Source organism: Crassostrea angulata, chromosome 6, assembly GCF_025612915.1.
Source record: "Crassostrea angulata isolate pt1a10 chromosome 6, ASM2561291v2, whole genome shotgun sequence".
Taxonomy (NCBI): domain Eukaryota; kingdom Metazoa; phylum Mollusca; class Bivalvia; order Ostreida; family Ostreidae; genus Magallana; species Magallana angulata.
In genome coordinates this window covers 61689632-61705392 of record NC_069116.1, presented here as the reverse complement: position 1 = coordinate 61705392, position 15761 = coordinate 61689632, and the positions used below count along the sequence as shown (strand labels likewise).

At 35.0% G+C, this 15761-nt stretch overlaps 2 protein-coding genes across 2 annotated transcripts; both read left to right on the top strand.

Moving 5' to 3' along the window:
- Nucleotides 1-6428: 6428 nt before the first annotated feature.
- On the top strand, nucleotides 6429-7984 carry LOC128188920 (transmembrane protein 70 homolog, mitochondrial-like). The gene is made up of 2 exons (XM_052860245.1): nucleotides 6429-6588; nucleotides 7274-7984. The coding sequence occupies exons 1-2, from the start codon at nucleotides 6535-6537 to the stop codon at nucleotides 7940-7942; spliced, it is 723 nt and encodes a 240-aa protein (XP_052716205.1). The 5' UTR covers nucleotides 6429-6534; the 3' UTR covers nucleotides 7943-7984.
- A 1839-nt stretch (nucleotides 7985-9823) lies between these two features.
- Nucleotides 9824-10897, top strand: LOC128187661 (chromosome partition protein Smc-like). The gene is made up of 2 exons (XM_052858068.1): nucleotides 9824-10233; nucleotides 10348-10897. Exons 1-2 carry the CDS (start codon nucleotides 9824-9826, stop codon nucleotides 10895-10897), a joined length of 960 nt encoding a protein of 319 aa, XP_052714028.1.
- The last annotated feature ends 4864 nt before the right edge of the window (nucleotides 10898-15761 follow it).

The following is a 15761-nucleotide window of genomic DNA, read 5'->3' as shown; positions in this document are numbered from 1 at the left end:
GTATTCATTTCGTCTGTATGTTCCATAAATACACACTGTCTTCACTTCGTCTGTGAAGACAGTGTGTATTTATGGAACATACACACTGTCTTCACTTCGTCTGTGTGTTCATGTAAAAAAAACTGTTCACTTCGTCTGTGTGTTCCATACATAAACACTGTGTTCACTTCGTCTGTGTGTTTATGTAAAAAAAATGTTTACTTCGTCTGTGTGTTCCATACATAAACACTGTGTTCCCTTCGTCTGTGTGTTCCATACATAAACACTGTGTTCACTTCGTCTCTATCTTCCATACATAAATACTGTGTTCGCTTCGTCTGTGTGTTCATGTAAAACAACTGTTCACTTCGTCTGTGTGTTTCATTCATTAACTTTGTGTCCACTTCCTCTGTGTGTTCCCTACATAAACACTGTCTTCACTTCGTCTGTATATTCCATGTATAAACACTGTGTTTACTTCGTCATCTGTGTGTTCCATACATAAACACTGTGTTCACTTCGTCTGTATCTTCAATGTATAAACACTGTGTTAACTTCGTCTGTATCTTCAATGTATAAACACTGTGTTCACTTCGTCTGTGTGTTCCATGCATTAATTTTGCGTTCGCTTCGTCTGTGTGTCCCATACATAAACACTGTGTTTACTTTGTCTGTGTGTTCCATGCATCGTCTTTATGTTCCATAAATACACATTGTCTTCACTTCGTCTGTGTGTTCATGTAAAAAAAACTGTTCACTTAGTCTGTGTGTTCCATACATAAACACAGTGTTCACTTCGTCTGTGTGTTCATGTAAAAAAAATGTTTACTTCGTCTGTGTGTTCCATACATAAACACTGTGTTTACTTCGTCTGTGTGTTCCATACATAAACACAGTGTTCACTTCGTCTGTGTGTTCATGTAAAAAAAATGTTTACTTCGTCTGTGTGTTCCATGTATAAACACTGTGTTCACTTCGTCTGTGTGTTCCATACATAAACACTGTGTTTACTTCGTCTGTGTTTTCCATACATAAACACTGTTTTTACTTCGTCTGTATATTCAAGACATAAACACTAGTACTGTGTTCACTTCCTCTGTGTGTTCCATACATTACCACTGTGTTTACTTCGTCTGTGTGTCCATACATAAACACTGTGTCCACTTCCTCTGTGTGTTCCATACATAAACACTGTGTTCACTTCGTCTGTATATTCCATGTATAAACACTGTGTTAACTTCGTCTGTATCTTCAATGCATAAACACAATGTTCACTTCGTCTGTGTGTTCCATGCATTAATTTTGTGTTAACTTCGTCTGTATATTCCAATTTATAAACACTATGTTCACTGTGTGTTCCATGCATCAACTTTGCATTCACTTCGCCTATATGTTTCATACATAAACACTGTGTTCACTTTGTCTGTGTGTTCCATGCATTAACTTTGTGGTCACTTCGTCTGTGTGTTCAATGCATTAACTTTGCGTTCGCTTCGTCTGTGTGTCCCATACATAAACACTGTGTTTACTTTGTCTGTGTGTTCCATGCATTAACTTTGTGTTCACTTTGTCTGTGTGTTCCATGTATAAACACTGTGTTCACTTCGTCTGTGTGTTCCATACATAAAAACTGTGTTCACTTCGTCTGTTTGTTCCATGTATAAACACTGTGTTCACTTCGTCTGTGTGTTCCATACATAAACATTGTGTTTACTTTGTCTGTGTGTTCCATGCATTAACTTTGTGTTCACTTCGTCTGTTTGTTCCATGTATAAACACTGTGTTCACTTCGTCTGTGTGTCCCATACATAAACACTGTGTTTACTTTGTCTGTGTGTTCCATGCATTAACTTTGTGTTCACTTTGTCTGTGTGTTCCATGTATAAACACTGTGTTCACTTCGTCTGTGTGTCCCATACATAAACACTGTGTTCACTTTGTCTGTGTGTTCCATGTATAAACACTGTGTTCACTTCGTCTGTGTGTTCCATACATAAACATTGTGTTCACTTTGTCTGTGTGTTTAATACATAAGCACTGTGTTCACTTTGTCTGTGTGTTTAATACATAAGCACTGTGTTCACTTCGTCTGTGTGTTCCATACATAAACACTGTGCGCACTCCGTCCATATGCTACATACATTTAAAACCCTGTAAACCAAACATTAACAACTGTTTATCAAACATCAAAATCAGTGAGCTATTCGTCTAAGTGTACCATTTATGGTACATTATATACCTATGTGTAACATACATACATTTATTGTACCGTTCCGTTAATTTGAATACATGTTTAAGTGCTATACATAGACTAATGTGTTTACCGTTCGTCTATGTGTGTCTACATTAGAAAACTTTTCTTGCACTGAAAAGTGGATACAATTAATCCATATGTGCCTTCAATTACCCACACCACATTCTTTTATTTGTAACATTCATTCAAAATTGTGTATTATTTGTCTATGTGTTCCATGCATTAAAACTGTACAACATTCGTCTATTTGTAACATACATAAAATTCTGTGTAACATTCGTCTATTGGTATCATACAATAAAATTGTGTAACAAAATTAAAGTAGCATACTTTTCGGTAAATACAACAATAATGAATTATACAGAGTTTAGAACTTGTTGATACTTATTGTAAAACAATACATTTTTTCCTGTAAATTCAAACCTATCCAAAAATTTGACTTTTTTAAGTTTAAGTAGCATAATTGCTGACAGATTTCTTTATTCAGAAATGTATGCTATTAAAAAACTGCAAATATTCAGAATATGAAAGAAATTGGAAAGCAATTTGTGATTTACTGTAGGTAGCTTATATATAATAGCTATTATAGTACCTGAGAACCCAATATTCATTACAACTATCATGTAGCCAGTGGTTGAAATAAGTCAAGATTGGGTCGTTGTTAAATATTTATTAATACAGAATAAACCTGAAATTTTGTAATTATATATACGAATAACAAAGAATAGACACAAATGACAAGACAGGGTTAGGGTTAGGGTTCGACACAGACAAACATACACATTGGAAAATGAAAATGAAACAGTAATATAACAATTTAAAATGAACTATAATTAATTACATTAATTCTTAACGGGACAAACGATCCTAATGCTTAAGTATATTGCTATACAATGTACAGTTCTGACCCGTTCAAGGGCTAGGCGGAGAGTGACAGTCCGGTATAAGATTTTGGCGGGGAAGGGTGCGTGCAGAGTTAGTCATGTGACCCTATTGTCCAGTCTTGTCGTTGTCCACGTTACAGATTTTAAATTCTCATACATAATCACTCACTCTAAACCCTTATATCAATCAAACACGCTAACGCTGTAATTTAATATACAAATTATATATCTGGTTACATATTCCCCCTCTTCATTGAAATGGCTCCTGACATTTCAGGAAATTAAACTAAGCTTCATTATGCATGAAGAGGAAATATGATTTAACACTAAAATAAAACAACATAATTTCAACATAATAGAATATAGCAAACAACAATGAAAACTCAAATTCCGCAAAATTAAGCCAAATACACATGTCACCAAATGATTCAGCTGCCTCGGTCAGTCTGATCACAAAGGTGAAACATCAAAAACACTGAACACAAGATCAAAATAACATTTAACCACCCTTAACACACCAGAATCTCCTAAGGAAGATAACTTTCTTCTCAGATATTGTAAATCTTACAACAACACTAATATTACAGTTTTACAACTAATGTCAGAGCGGGACCCACAACACAATAAATGGGTGATAATCTTCATATCATGATACACAAATGCAAATTGGAGACCCTTAAAATTAAGAAAACAGGGGCATTAAAACCTAAGAGTCATCCACATCAAATAGTTCAGAAAATAACATGGATTAAGTTTACAATCAGGGAGATAGTGGGGTTTATGGGTTTTTTATATTGGTATTTTTTTTTACACTACCCTGAGAGTCGGCATAAAATATGATTAGTGATTTCAATTTAAAAAACCTGAAAACTGCATCATAAAATCATGAAGAATAAAAGCAGTTTAAGGAATAAAACACTACCTAGTCCAGTATCCATAGCGATCATGACGTTTTCGAATTCTATCAGTTTGTCGCCGAAAAACGCGATAGTTACGGTTTGATAACCTAGTACTCTGTTCACGCATGGTATCATCTACTCGACCTGATGACCTTGTCGTTTCATCGATTTCATTGGATGAATTGTAATCAATCCCATTCAAGGTACCGATAGGTTTAAGAACACTGGAGATCTGAAATGACGAAAACTCATGATTAGTTTTGGTCTCAATCTTGCTAATTTCAGTTTGTCTTACAGATATTCTGGGTTTCTTGATGACCTAAGTACTCTGGTTGTTTTGATTTCTGAACTGCTAGAGTCAGACTTCTGAGCTGCCCCTGATCTATCATCATCAGATATGTCCTCTTCACATGATCTACCAGCATCCTGACTTCTACTCTTCCTTTTCAACACTGGTACTGCAGGCATATCAATGTTTTCAGAGGGAATGGCATTGAATGGCAAGAGCATATTCCTGTGCAAAGTCTTAATGCTTTTTTCCTGATTCACATTTTACTCTAAGCACAGGGATGTCTGGATTTGGAATACTCCGAATATTGTAAACTTCAGATTTCCAAATGTCGGGCAACTTGTGCTTTCCTTGTATTCCTACTTTCCTCACTACACCGTATTTCCAATCTCAAGTTTGGCAAATTTGAACATAATTCTCTTTATTCTTGCTGACAATTCTTTCAGCTTCCTTCGATTCCAAAGAATAGGCAGATGCCATCCGATCCTTGAGTTTGGCGACATAGGTTGGATGATCTCCTTTCTCGATGTTGATATCCATACCAAAGAAAACATCAATTGGTGAACGGGGATGCCATCCGAACATTAGATAATGTGGTTTATACCCTCCTTGGCATCACTCCTTGTGCAATTGTATGCTTGAACAAGTGGTGCTACAAAAGATATCCACTCTGCCTTCCGTTCCTCTGTTAATGTTGAGAGCATCCTAATAAGAGTTTGATTGAAACGTTCTGTCGAACCATTTCCCATGGGATGTTAAGGAGTCATTCGCGATTTCTTTATCCCAAAAATTTTACAAAGATGTTCAATAACTTTCGACTCAAAATTCCTATCCTGTTCTCTGAAATTTTTCTCTGGGAAACTGTAATGAAGAAAGAAATTTTCATATACATTGTAATGCTTTAGCTGTTGTATGCGCAGTTTGATTTTTACAGGCGATGGCTTGGGCGAACCGAGTGAAATGTAGAATGTTCTCGTATCCACCTTTCGACTGTTCCAAAGAAAGTAAATCTCAACTTTCTGGTTGATCTCAAACTCCATTCCTGGCCACTAGTACCATTGCTTAGCAAGCCATAATGTTTTGTCATCACCTGGATGTTCAACATCATCATGTATGCCACGTAGGGCTACCTCTCTCAGGGACTTTGGCAATACTATTTGTTTTATCTGCTGACAATCATGTGAAGAGGTCTTGTACAAGATTCCCTCAATCAGTTCCGACTTCCTGTACACTCTAAGTAACTTCTGCAACTGCAAGGGTTCCCTCTTGACACTTTCTCCTCTTGGTCTTAAACCACTTCTCATGATGTCTATTACTCGCCCAATTGTCTTGTCTTGGGACTGCTCCTGTCTCCAGTCGTTGATAACGAATGTATCATACGAATTCATCTCATCCTCTGCCGATGAAGGAAATACATCCATGGTTACACTCAGATGCCATAACTGACTGGCTCTGTCATTAAAGACTATTGGTTTGCGTGACAATCCGTCAGCATCGCTATTAAGGTGTCCACCCCTGTAAGAAATTTTAAAATCATAGTTAGCAAGAGCAGCTACCCATCTTTGGCTTGTAGCATCGAGTTTGGCTTTTGTAAAGATATGTACACAGAGGATTATTATCCGTAATGACCTCAAACTGATTCCCATAAAAATAGTCATGGAGCGTATCACACACAGCCCATTTAAGCGCCAAAAACTCGTGCCAGTGCTCTAACCACTGAGCTATTGAGACCCGATATATTGACTGACAGTCACACACCTGTTCACCCGGTGACAATCATTATATTAAGTAAAATATACCTGTATACAGAGGTGTTTTATGTTTGGTGTACATGATGTGATTGCCTGTCTGTCTTTTTTCTCTTTTTTCTTTCTCTCTCATATATAACTCTCTTGCAAAATATTATGCTATATATTAATTTTTTTGGTACCATGTGAAATTGTAAAAGAGTTTCAATAAAATGTTTACGTCCCTAACAAAACAAAAAAAACTGTGTAACATTCGTCTATTGGCATCATACATTAAAAACTGTATAACATTCGCCTATTGCGGATTTTCAATTAATTTAAAGCTTAATTAAGGCCTAAATAAATTGTATTGAGGCATAGCAATATTTCAGCCGGGCTCGAGATCCGCATTATTATTAACGACCCTGAGCCTTGCTCCTGCTGTCGGGCTCCACAAAATTAACGAACAATGAAGATATAAATTGATATTGTCACGTAAAATATGAATCGGAGTTTTTGCTTTTGGATTAGGAGTTCTCATGCAAAGCTTCAGAAGGTTTGTATAACACTGGATTAATTTAGGTTCTTCGTCACCTGTTATTCAGACCGAATTTTCTCATCTGCTATGTAGATTGAAATATAAAGTTATTTTTGTCGAGAGATATGAGTTATGAAATTGTGACTATGGTACATGTATAATTAAAAGTAATGTTACTATGTGTATAATACTTACCCAAAAAGGGAGAGAACAAGATGCTGTGTCTTGTGTATAGATGTAATTTCAAAATCAACCTACACAGTCCTGCTTGTGGAACAGTTTGGCATAAGTCATCAAGATGAAATATACTGACTTTATTGTGAAAACAGGGACATTTAATGTTGCCAGAATATATTTAAACTTCTGTTAACTTAATCTGCATTAAAATACAGAAGATGTGACAACTTTTGGTGAGCAAGTAATAGGTAATTATAGGTTTTTGTAACTCTGATGTTTAAAATATTGATCCTGAACTTCTTGGGGTCAACATACTGATTTTTACAGAATATTGCTTTCCAAAGGTTGTCGCATTTAACACGTTTAACACAGACCACCTAACTGATGCAACTTGCATTTTAGAGCACATTTGTTTGCTTTGCACTGTTTGAAGCTACTTTATTAATTATAATGTAAATTTTATGTAAATTATTTTGAATAAGGCATGATACACTCAGTTTAATCTTTGAATTTGGTTTTATTAAAGGGACTCGTCAGTTTGCCATGGTCCCTATGTGTCAGAACAAATACAATACAACCCTCTAGGAGGCTCTCAGGATGTACGGTGAATGGAAAAGTTTTTCCTGGTCATAATCCATGGCAGAGTCCATGTTGTGCATTGTCATTGCATGGATGTCGGCCTGTATCCACTAAAGCCGAGAAGCATGAAGATTCTGGACTCTTACTAAATGATCCTAAGAAAGGGAAACTGGTGTACTATGGGCCTTTTGGTAGCAGAGTTCGCGGCCTGAAGATACTCTCCATTTCCTCCAGTGTGACATGCATGAGTTTATTTCCATTCCTGGTCATGCGAGCGGAGAAGCTGCCCCCCTTCTTCCAGGGATTATGTGGTCTGGTTGCCGGCTTCTTCATCTTTCTTCAACCAGTGATCATCCATTGGTTGGTGTATCGCTATGTCATTGCTCTATATTATGATCGACAAACAAAGACATTTACAGCAACGACAATGACTTTTATTGGAACAAAGAAAGACATGAAATTCACCAAGAATGACATAGAGAAAATTGAAGTTCCAACATTGTTTGAACGAGTGCGTGTAAAAGGTCGACCTCTCTACATGGAAAATGACTTTTTTTTAGATATTGATGCTTTTAGAATTATTATGAATTATGATAACAGTGATAAGTATAGATGATTAACTTCCTGTAATATCATATTAAAAGATTCAAATCAAGTAGTTCATCCTTTGTTAATCAGCAACTATTTAAATCTAAAAAAGTTATTATTAAAAAACATTGATGCCCATCTTTCCAAATTTTCACAAAAAATATATTTTGGGGGGCAGATTTGTTCATGTTGTTTCAGAGATATTTTTTTTTGGTAAGCAAATAGTTGTTTGCGTAATACTGCTAACAATAGAATCAGCTATATCACCCCTGCGAATGTTATTGTCATTTAAATTTTAAATCACGTGGTTTTATTTGACCCTTTCAGTTTCGCAGTAAAAATCGTTCCTCGTGTTTATAGCTATTTTAGAGAATCTAGTAGGTACTTGTAGTCAAATATAAATTCTAGAGGTTTATTGATTTTAAACTTTATCTTCATTAATTGGTGGGTAAAATGGTCCTAGAAATAAATGTGACAATACAAAAGTAGTTTTTTTTTCTTCTGCTGTTGCGACAATTAACATGCGTAGTAGACATTCCCCCTAAGAATTAATTTTCAATCCGCGCCTGACATAGTAATAACACTAATAGTGAAACAGACTGTACTATTTTATGCAGAATGTTGAAAATGGCTCGATATACTAAGTTTTTATGCAAAACATTCACCCATTATTTTTTTTAAAAACATGGTATTGCACACCACAAGCATCAAACATGGCTATGATTTTATTAAGCAACCCAATGTTTATATTATCAACCACTCTACACGTGGTTGAACACGAACGATAACTCTGTTTCGAGTATCATCGTTTAATTTAAAAACCGCTAGATGGTGAAATAAGACATACATCTTAAAAGATGTTGATGTTTTAACATAAATCAAAGTAGGATATGATATGAAAATCGACCAGTACTTACGTATTTTGAGAATATTATCCGAACACTTATACTTCCGCTCGAAATTTCACAGGAACTAAACAAATCTCGGTGAAGTCTCGTGAACTTTCATTCGAGCACCTCTGGATTTATTACATTCTTACATTCTTAGCAACGATAAAGAAAACATTCCGAACACATTCGCAGGGGTGCATATTATACCCTCAAAATAAGCGAATCGGTGGTGTAGTGGTAAGCGAGGAGTTCTTTAAACATATGTCACTTTAAAAGCGGGTGTTCGAATCCTACGCGTGTCGGGTTTTTTTTGTTTATCTTTTTTGTTTACATTGTTAAAATGTAATTTTCTTTTTATACTTAATAATATACATTGTTAAAATGTATTTTCTTTTCTTAATAATTAAAAATTTGCTAATAATAACTTGAAATTATTTGATATGCGTTTTCTACTACTGTAGTGAATATTACCATCGGGTTCGGAATTCCATAAATAACAACAAATATATATCCATTGTAAACAAAGTTCAGTTGTTACCTGTACCTTGCCCGAGTTGGACGTAGATTTTATCCGTCAGACTTTAGAGGTTTTTAACAACTCATAACTCATATTTGTGAGTATCATTGACAAATATATACCGTCACAACATTGGTGTCAGAAGTGTTTGTATATGTCTGATTATTTTTCAGATTAAATACCCCGCACATTAGTTCGTGCATTTTGGCGCCATAATTAATTTTTTTTTTCTTGTCTTCCAAATTCGATCGGGAAGATAGTTATTCATTTCAATTAAAATATTCTATATTTTTGAAAGAACTGTATTGCTTTTCTTGTTTATTTTGATATTTTTTTCCTATTGTTTTTCTTTTCTTATATTTTTTTTCGAGTATACACTTACAAGTTGTTTATTAAGATCAACTACAACTTGACTATTTCGTCGGATTGTCTGATGATTTAGTTCATACGTATATTAAGATCAGTACTGGGTAGGTGTATACAGGAGTAAAAGATCAAGATCATGGCTACTCCTTTTGAGGTAAACATGAAAGAAATAGATTTATTGAAAAGGATTGAGAGGTTGAAAAAAGAGCTTGTTGGGAAAGAAGAAATGATTAGAGAAAGAGAGAATGTTATTAGAGAAAGAGAGAATGTTATTAGAGAAAGAGAGGATGAATTGAAAGAAAAAGACCGTATGTTAGATGAAAAAGAGGAAGAGTTATCATTTTGGCAAAAAAGTGTGAAAACAACCAGAGAAAAAGGAGATAAAATAGCTGATGAGTTTAAGTTTATGTTTGAAAGGAGAGAGGAAGATTTGAAAGAAAAATTGGCAATCAGAGAGAGAGAATTTGATGAACAGCTACAGACCTTAGAAGATCAGAAAGAGAAAATGAGATTATTAGAAGAAAAAGAGAGATCAGAAAGAGAAGAGTCATTCAGGAAAAGAATGAGAGAAATAGATCAAAGAGAGAAAGAAATAGAAAAGAGAGAAAGACAAATGAAAAAAGAAAGAGAGCATGAAGAATTTATCTCAAACATAAATAGGTTGGCCCCACATAGTGTCTATCACAACACAATCAGTGAAAAAGTTGAGGATAGAAAAGGTTCAAAAATACAAAACAGTCCCACACCACCCAAATTGTCAACCTACGATGGAAAAACAGAGTGGAAGCCTTACTACATTCAGTTTAATCATATAGCTAAAAAATACATGTGGAATGAGAGAGAAAAACTAGACAAGATGATTGAATGTTTGAGAGAAAAAGCATTAAAATTCTTTAGTTCTAGACCAGAAAATGTACAAAAGGACTTTAAGTTGTTATGTCAGAAATTTAAAGAAAGATTTGAGAGGAAGGACCAGTCTCACATAATTCGTCGCCAACTGCAAGAGATCCAACAGAAGGCAGACGAAACACTGGAAGAATTTGCAGAAAGGATAGAAGATTTATCCACTGAGGCTTATCCAGACAGTCCAGAATTCTTCAGAAGCACCATCACCATTGACGCCTTTCTAAGGGGCTGTTTGGAAAAGAGAGCTGCATTAGTCACTTTAGATAAAGATCCAAAAACTTTAGACAAGCGGTTCAACATATGAAGAGTGCAGTTACGAACCAAAAATTGATCATGGGAACAAAGAAAGATATTAGAAGAGTGACATTTGAAGAAAAAGACGACATACCCGACACAGAAGATGTAAACATTAGACTAGTTAATAAAGTCCTTCCCAAAACAACTCCATCACTAGAATCCAGAATTTCGACCCTTGAAAATGACAACAAAGAGACAAAAAGATTATTGAGAGAAATATTGGAAAGAATGAAAATGAATGAGGTAGAGAGAGAGTCAAGACCCAGATTTAGGTCAACACAAAGATCTCCCATTAAATACAATAGGTCAAGATCAAACAGTTCAGAAAGAGGGAGTGAATGCTTCAAGTGTGGTAAAGAAGGGCATTTTGCAAGAAACTGCTCTCATCGTCAAAACAGATCTTCAAGATTCAGATCACCATCAAGTGTACATGGGTATTTAAACTCTCACGAGCTGAGGAAATAGGCCATTCGTCAGCTCGACTCAATGAACCAAGGCCACAACCACATACCCGATTCAAATATTAGATTTAATTATAACCACATACCAGCATGGGATAGAATGAATGAAGTTGTCCAGTTTAATAAAACTTAAAAAAAACAAAGATGTAAATATAACATGTTTCTAAACTTTACGAATACAATCTTGATTCAATGTTAATGAATTATCAGATAATATACTTAAAATTAATGTGATTTAAGTTCTGCAGTCAAAGATGTCGGATACTCTGATATCATTGTCTGATTTTATTAAGATCTTGAAACTTAATGTAGTTTAGTAATTAATAACTACAATTCACAAAATCCTAGTAGAAGGTATGGAGAAGGACAAAATACTTGAAATCTTTTAATTTAGATAATCAAACCAATGTAGGGTTTTAACTTAAACAAATATATTTTAGGACTGAACAATCAATGTTCATTACTTTTAAATACACGTATTAGTTTTTAATAAGGCCAATATTTTTATGCCTCTTGATAACAGTGTTATCTGTTTTGATTTAATCTTTGCATATATGAAATATCACACTTTTGGAGTGCTTATTTACAGTCGGATTGTCTGATTGTGAACAGCTGTCTAATAGTGTGTTACTTAGTAATTTATTAGAAATAATACACGTATATGTTTTAAAGTTTTACACACCAGTCCTTTTAAATATGATGGGGAGGAATGTAGTGAATATTACCATCGGGTTCGGAATTCCATAAATAACAACATAAATATATATCCATTGTAAACAAAGTTCAGTTGTTACCTGTACCTTGCCCGAGTTGGACGTAGATTTTATCCGTCAGACTTTAGAGGTTTTTAACAACTCATAACTCATATTTGTGAGTATCATTGACAAATATATACCGTCACAACACTACCTTTTATAAAATATGAAATGTATGTTATTCTCATTAAGATTGCACGATTTCATATTGTAAACAGATGGTTGTTGTGCATGCTAGAAACTATGAAATGGCAAGATAAAACGTTCCATCTCTGAATCCTTGAGAGTCTTGTTAACACAACAGGGACATACGCTGGACAAAAGCATGTAGTTGTGCTCAAAATGCAGAATACAAGCCAAGTCAATTCAGACGCAAACGTACAGTGTGCGCCTAATGAAAATTCAACGATTAACTAGGCATGTATTCCACTTCCAATTGTATCGGCAGGAAAATCACATTACAAATGCGTGTTTTGTTGTGAAAGAAAAAGCATAGTAGTTGTACCAGAAGACACATAGACCACTCGGACCAATGACCAACACAAAGTATGACCAGTGACGAATAAGAAGTCCCCTTGTTATACGTTAGTGGTTTGACTACCGCTGTCTTCCGTGTGGTATATATCAAAGGCGTCGGAACCCGGGGGGGGGGGGGGGGCGCTAATTTTTTTCTGCAAATTTATACTTTCCAAAGACCTTTTTTTGCTTGTCAATATTTTGTACAAGTCTAGCCCCCCCCCCTTTCAATTTGATTCCGACGCCACTCATTTTTTGCGGAAAAAATCGACTACTACAAATGGTGGAATCGACTCCCCCATACTCGAGCTTTGTCGACTCCCCTGCGTTAGGGGTTGTATATGATGACTGAGGTAAATTAGTAAATAAAATATTTTTAGAAAGTAATCAACACTTTTTGTATTTAAACTCTTAAAATGAGTACGTGATTGTCATTTCAAATTTGCCCGTTTAAAGTATATATATGTAACCCGGGGTATTTGGGTCGATCTTAAGTCCGTTGTGGATATAAAGTTGAGATGTGTCTAGTTTACTTCTTTATTTGATGTAATAAATTACAAAATAGGTATAAATAAACCCTGCAATGAAATAAATGCGAGTTAGGAAAGATAACTCCTACAAGCATGTAGTTTTGACAAAATTTGAAAATATTCCTCTTTACAAACTAGACTCAAAAATATTTGTGTCTATATTTAAATTATCTGCTTATTACATAAATAAACAATAATAATCACATCTGTATAAATAGAACTATATGTTATCATGTCAAACTTATTTCACATGAGTTTATAATTAAATTGTAGAAATATTAATCAGTTTCATAATACTACTAATACTATGATATATATTCATATATAACTATACATGAACTAAGCTTAAACCATGTTTAAACAATGCTTACCTCACATGAGGTGTAAAGGTTGATTAGGAACAATATTCAGGATGTATAAATAATACTGTAGTTGATAATCTAAATTTAAGAAAAGAAAATACACTTACAATGCTTTGTACTCACTGATCAGACTGAATTTTACTATTAAACAAACTTTCTGATATTTAGTCATTTCATTTCTAAGCCAATTATATAATATCTTAGATATCTTTATAAATAATCTCACAATAAAACTGTATTTAAATATAAGGTAGTATAAAAAAATTGTAAATTAACTGACCTGATAAAGAATGTAAATTTCAAGTATACACAAGTAGACTTCCAAATAGGAACTGGTTTAACAAAGAAATTTCCCACTAAAATTGTCACATGACCAATAAAGTAACAGCTGACCAATTTTATCCAATAGAAATACAGGAATACAGGAAAAAGGGTATTCCTTCTAAATATAGATTTTGCATTGCCAGAGTTAAAAATAACAAATGATAGGACTCTTACATTAAGGTTAGATAACTGTATTAAATAGTTTTGTTAAATATTGCATTGACTAAATAATAATAATATAAAAATAATACACTGTACCAATATTCAAATATTTTCATGTTAGAAAAAGATTTGAACATAATCACCAAAATTATGCAATAATACATATAATATAATAAACATATTTAATTCATGAAATTTCACTCTACCACATTCTCCCCCCTGTTTGAAATATGTCGTCCCGACATTCACATAATTCACTTCACTGAATTAGACGTCAAAATAGCAAGAATCGCTTTTCCTGCCTCTGGTCGTAAATGTTCTAATAACGGAGAACTAGCTGCTAATGATGTCAGGCAATGGATTCGTTCCTTCCAGTCTGGTGTTGCTGTTCTCATCGACTTCGAAATCTGAAAATCGCCAGTCCTATAACGAAGAGGTAATCGTCTCTCCCGTGTGGATCTGCGAAGTGGAACCATTGGTTGCGTTTCCTCGTCTTCGGATTCAGTATGAGATGCATCTTGGTTATCAGGTGCTTCTTCCTGATTCGTCTCACTCTGTGTAGCGCTACTGTCTGTACTGTCCCTCACAGAGATATCTTCTTCAACACTCACTGTGTCCCTCGAAGAGTGGGCGTCCCCTTGTGTCTCTGCTGGATCTTGGTCTGCTTCAGTCTGAACTTGAGATTCACCAATAATATTTGAATTATTGTCACTTTGTTCTTCTTGACTGATCACAGCGTATCTCCATTCTGACTCATCTTCTGAAGAATGTTCAAGAAAATCATCAGTTTTGGAAGGTTCTGTAGGATTAATTGTAGGCTCCTTTTTCAGTATTTTCGATTTTCTCTTGACAGGAATAGGTTTTTGGAGTTGTGGGGTAGGTGTGTCCTTTAGTATTCCTATGGGTAATAGAAGGTTGCGGTGTAATGTTCTTCTACGACCTTCTCCGTTTTCCTTCTTGACCACAAAAACAGGTATATTCTCATTAGGTTGTCCAATAACTATATAAGGATCTGGTTCCCACCTATCTGCCAGTTTATGCTTTCCTTCAAATGCAACGATCTTCACTAAAACTCTGTCTCCAATTTTCACTGTACCTCCTCTGATTTTGGAATTGTAACACTCTTTCTGCTTGTTTCTGGCTTTCTCTGCTGCAGCTGTTGCTAGTTTATGGGCTTGGATTATTCGTTCTCGTAGATCCTTGATGTATTGAGTAGATGGTTCTTTTTCGCTCACTCGAAGACCAAATGCTGCATCGACTGGTAATCTTGGGTTATTTCCGAACATCAGAAGATATGGAGTTTGTCCTGTGCTTTCATGTCGAGTGCAGTTATAAGCATGTACAAATGGTTTGACGTATGCTTTCCAATTGGTCTTCTTGCTGGAATCTAGTGAACCTAACATATTTAACAGTGTGCGATTAAAACGTTCACACATTCCATTTCCCATGGCGTGGTAGCTGGTAGTTCTGGATTTTTCCATACCCATGATTTTACAAAGTTCTTGAATCACTCTGCTTTCAAAGTTGGCTCCTTGGTCCGAGTGTATTCTTTCTGGGATGCCATAATGTACAATGAAGTTGTTATAGAACATCTCTGCTGTCGTCTTAGCTAATTGGTTTCTTGTTGGAATGGCCATGGCGAATCTGGTGAAATGATCAGTAATTACCAGTATATGTTTATAGCCTCCTTTACATGGTTCTAAGGTCAGAAAATCCATGCAAACCAATTCTAATGGAGAGGTGGTTGTAATGTTCACTAAA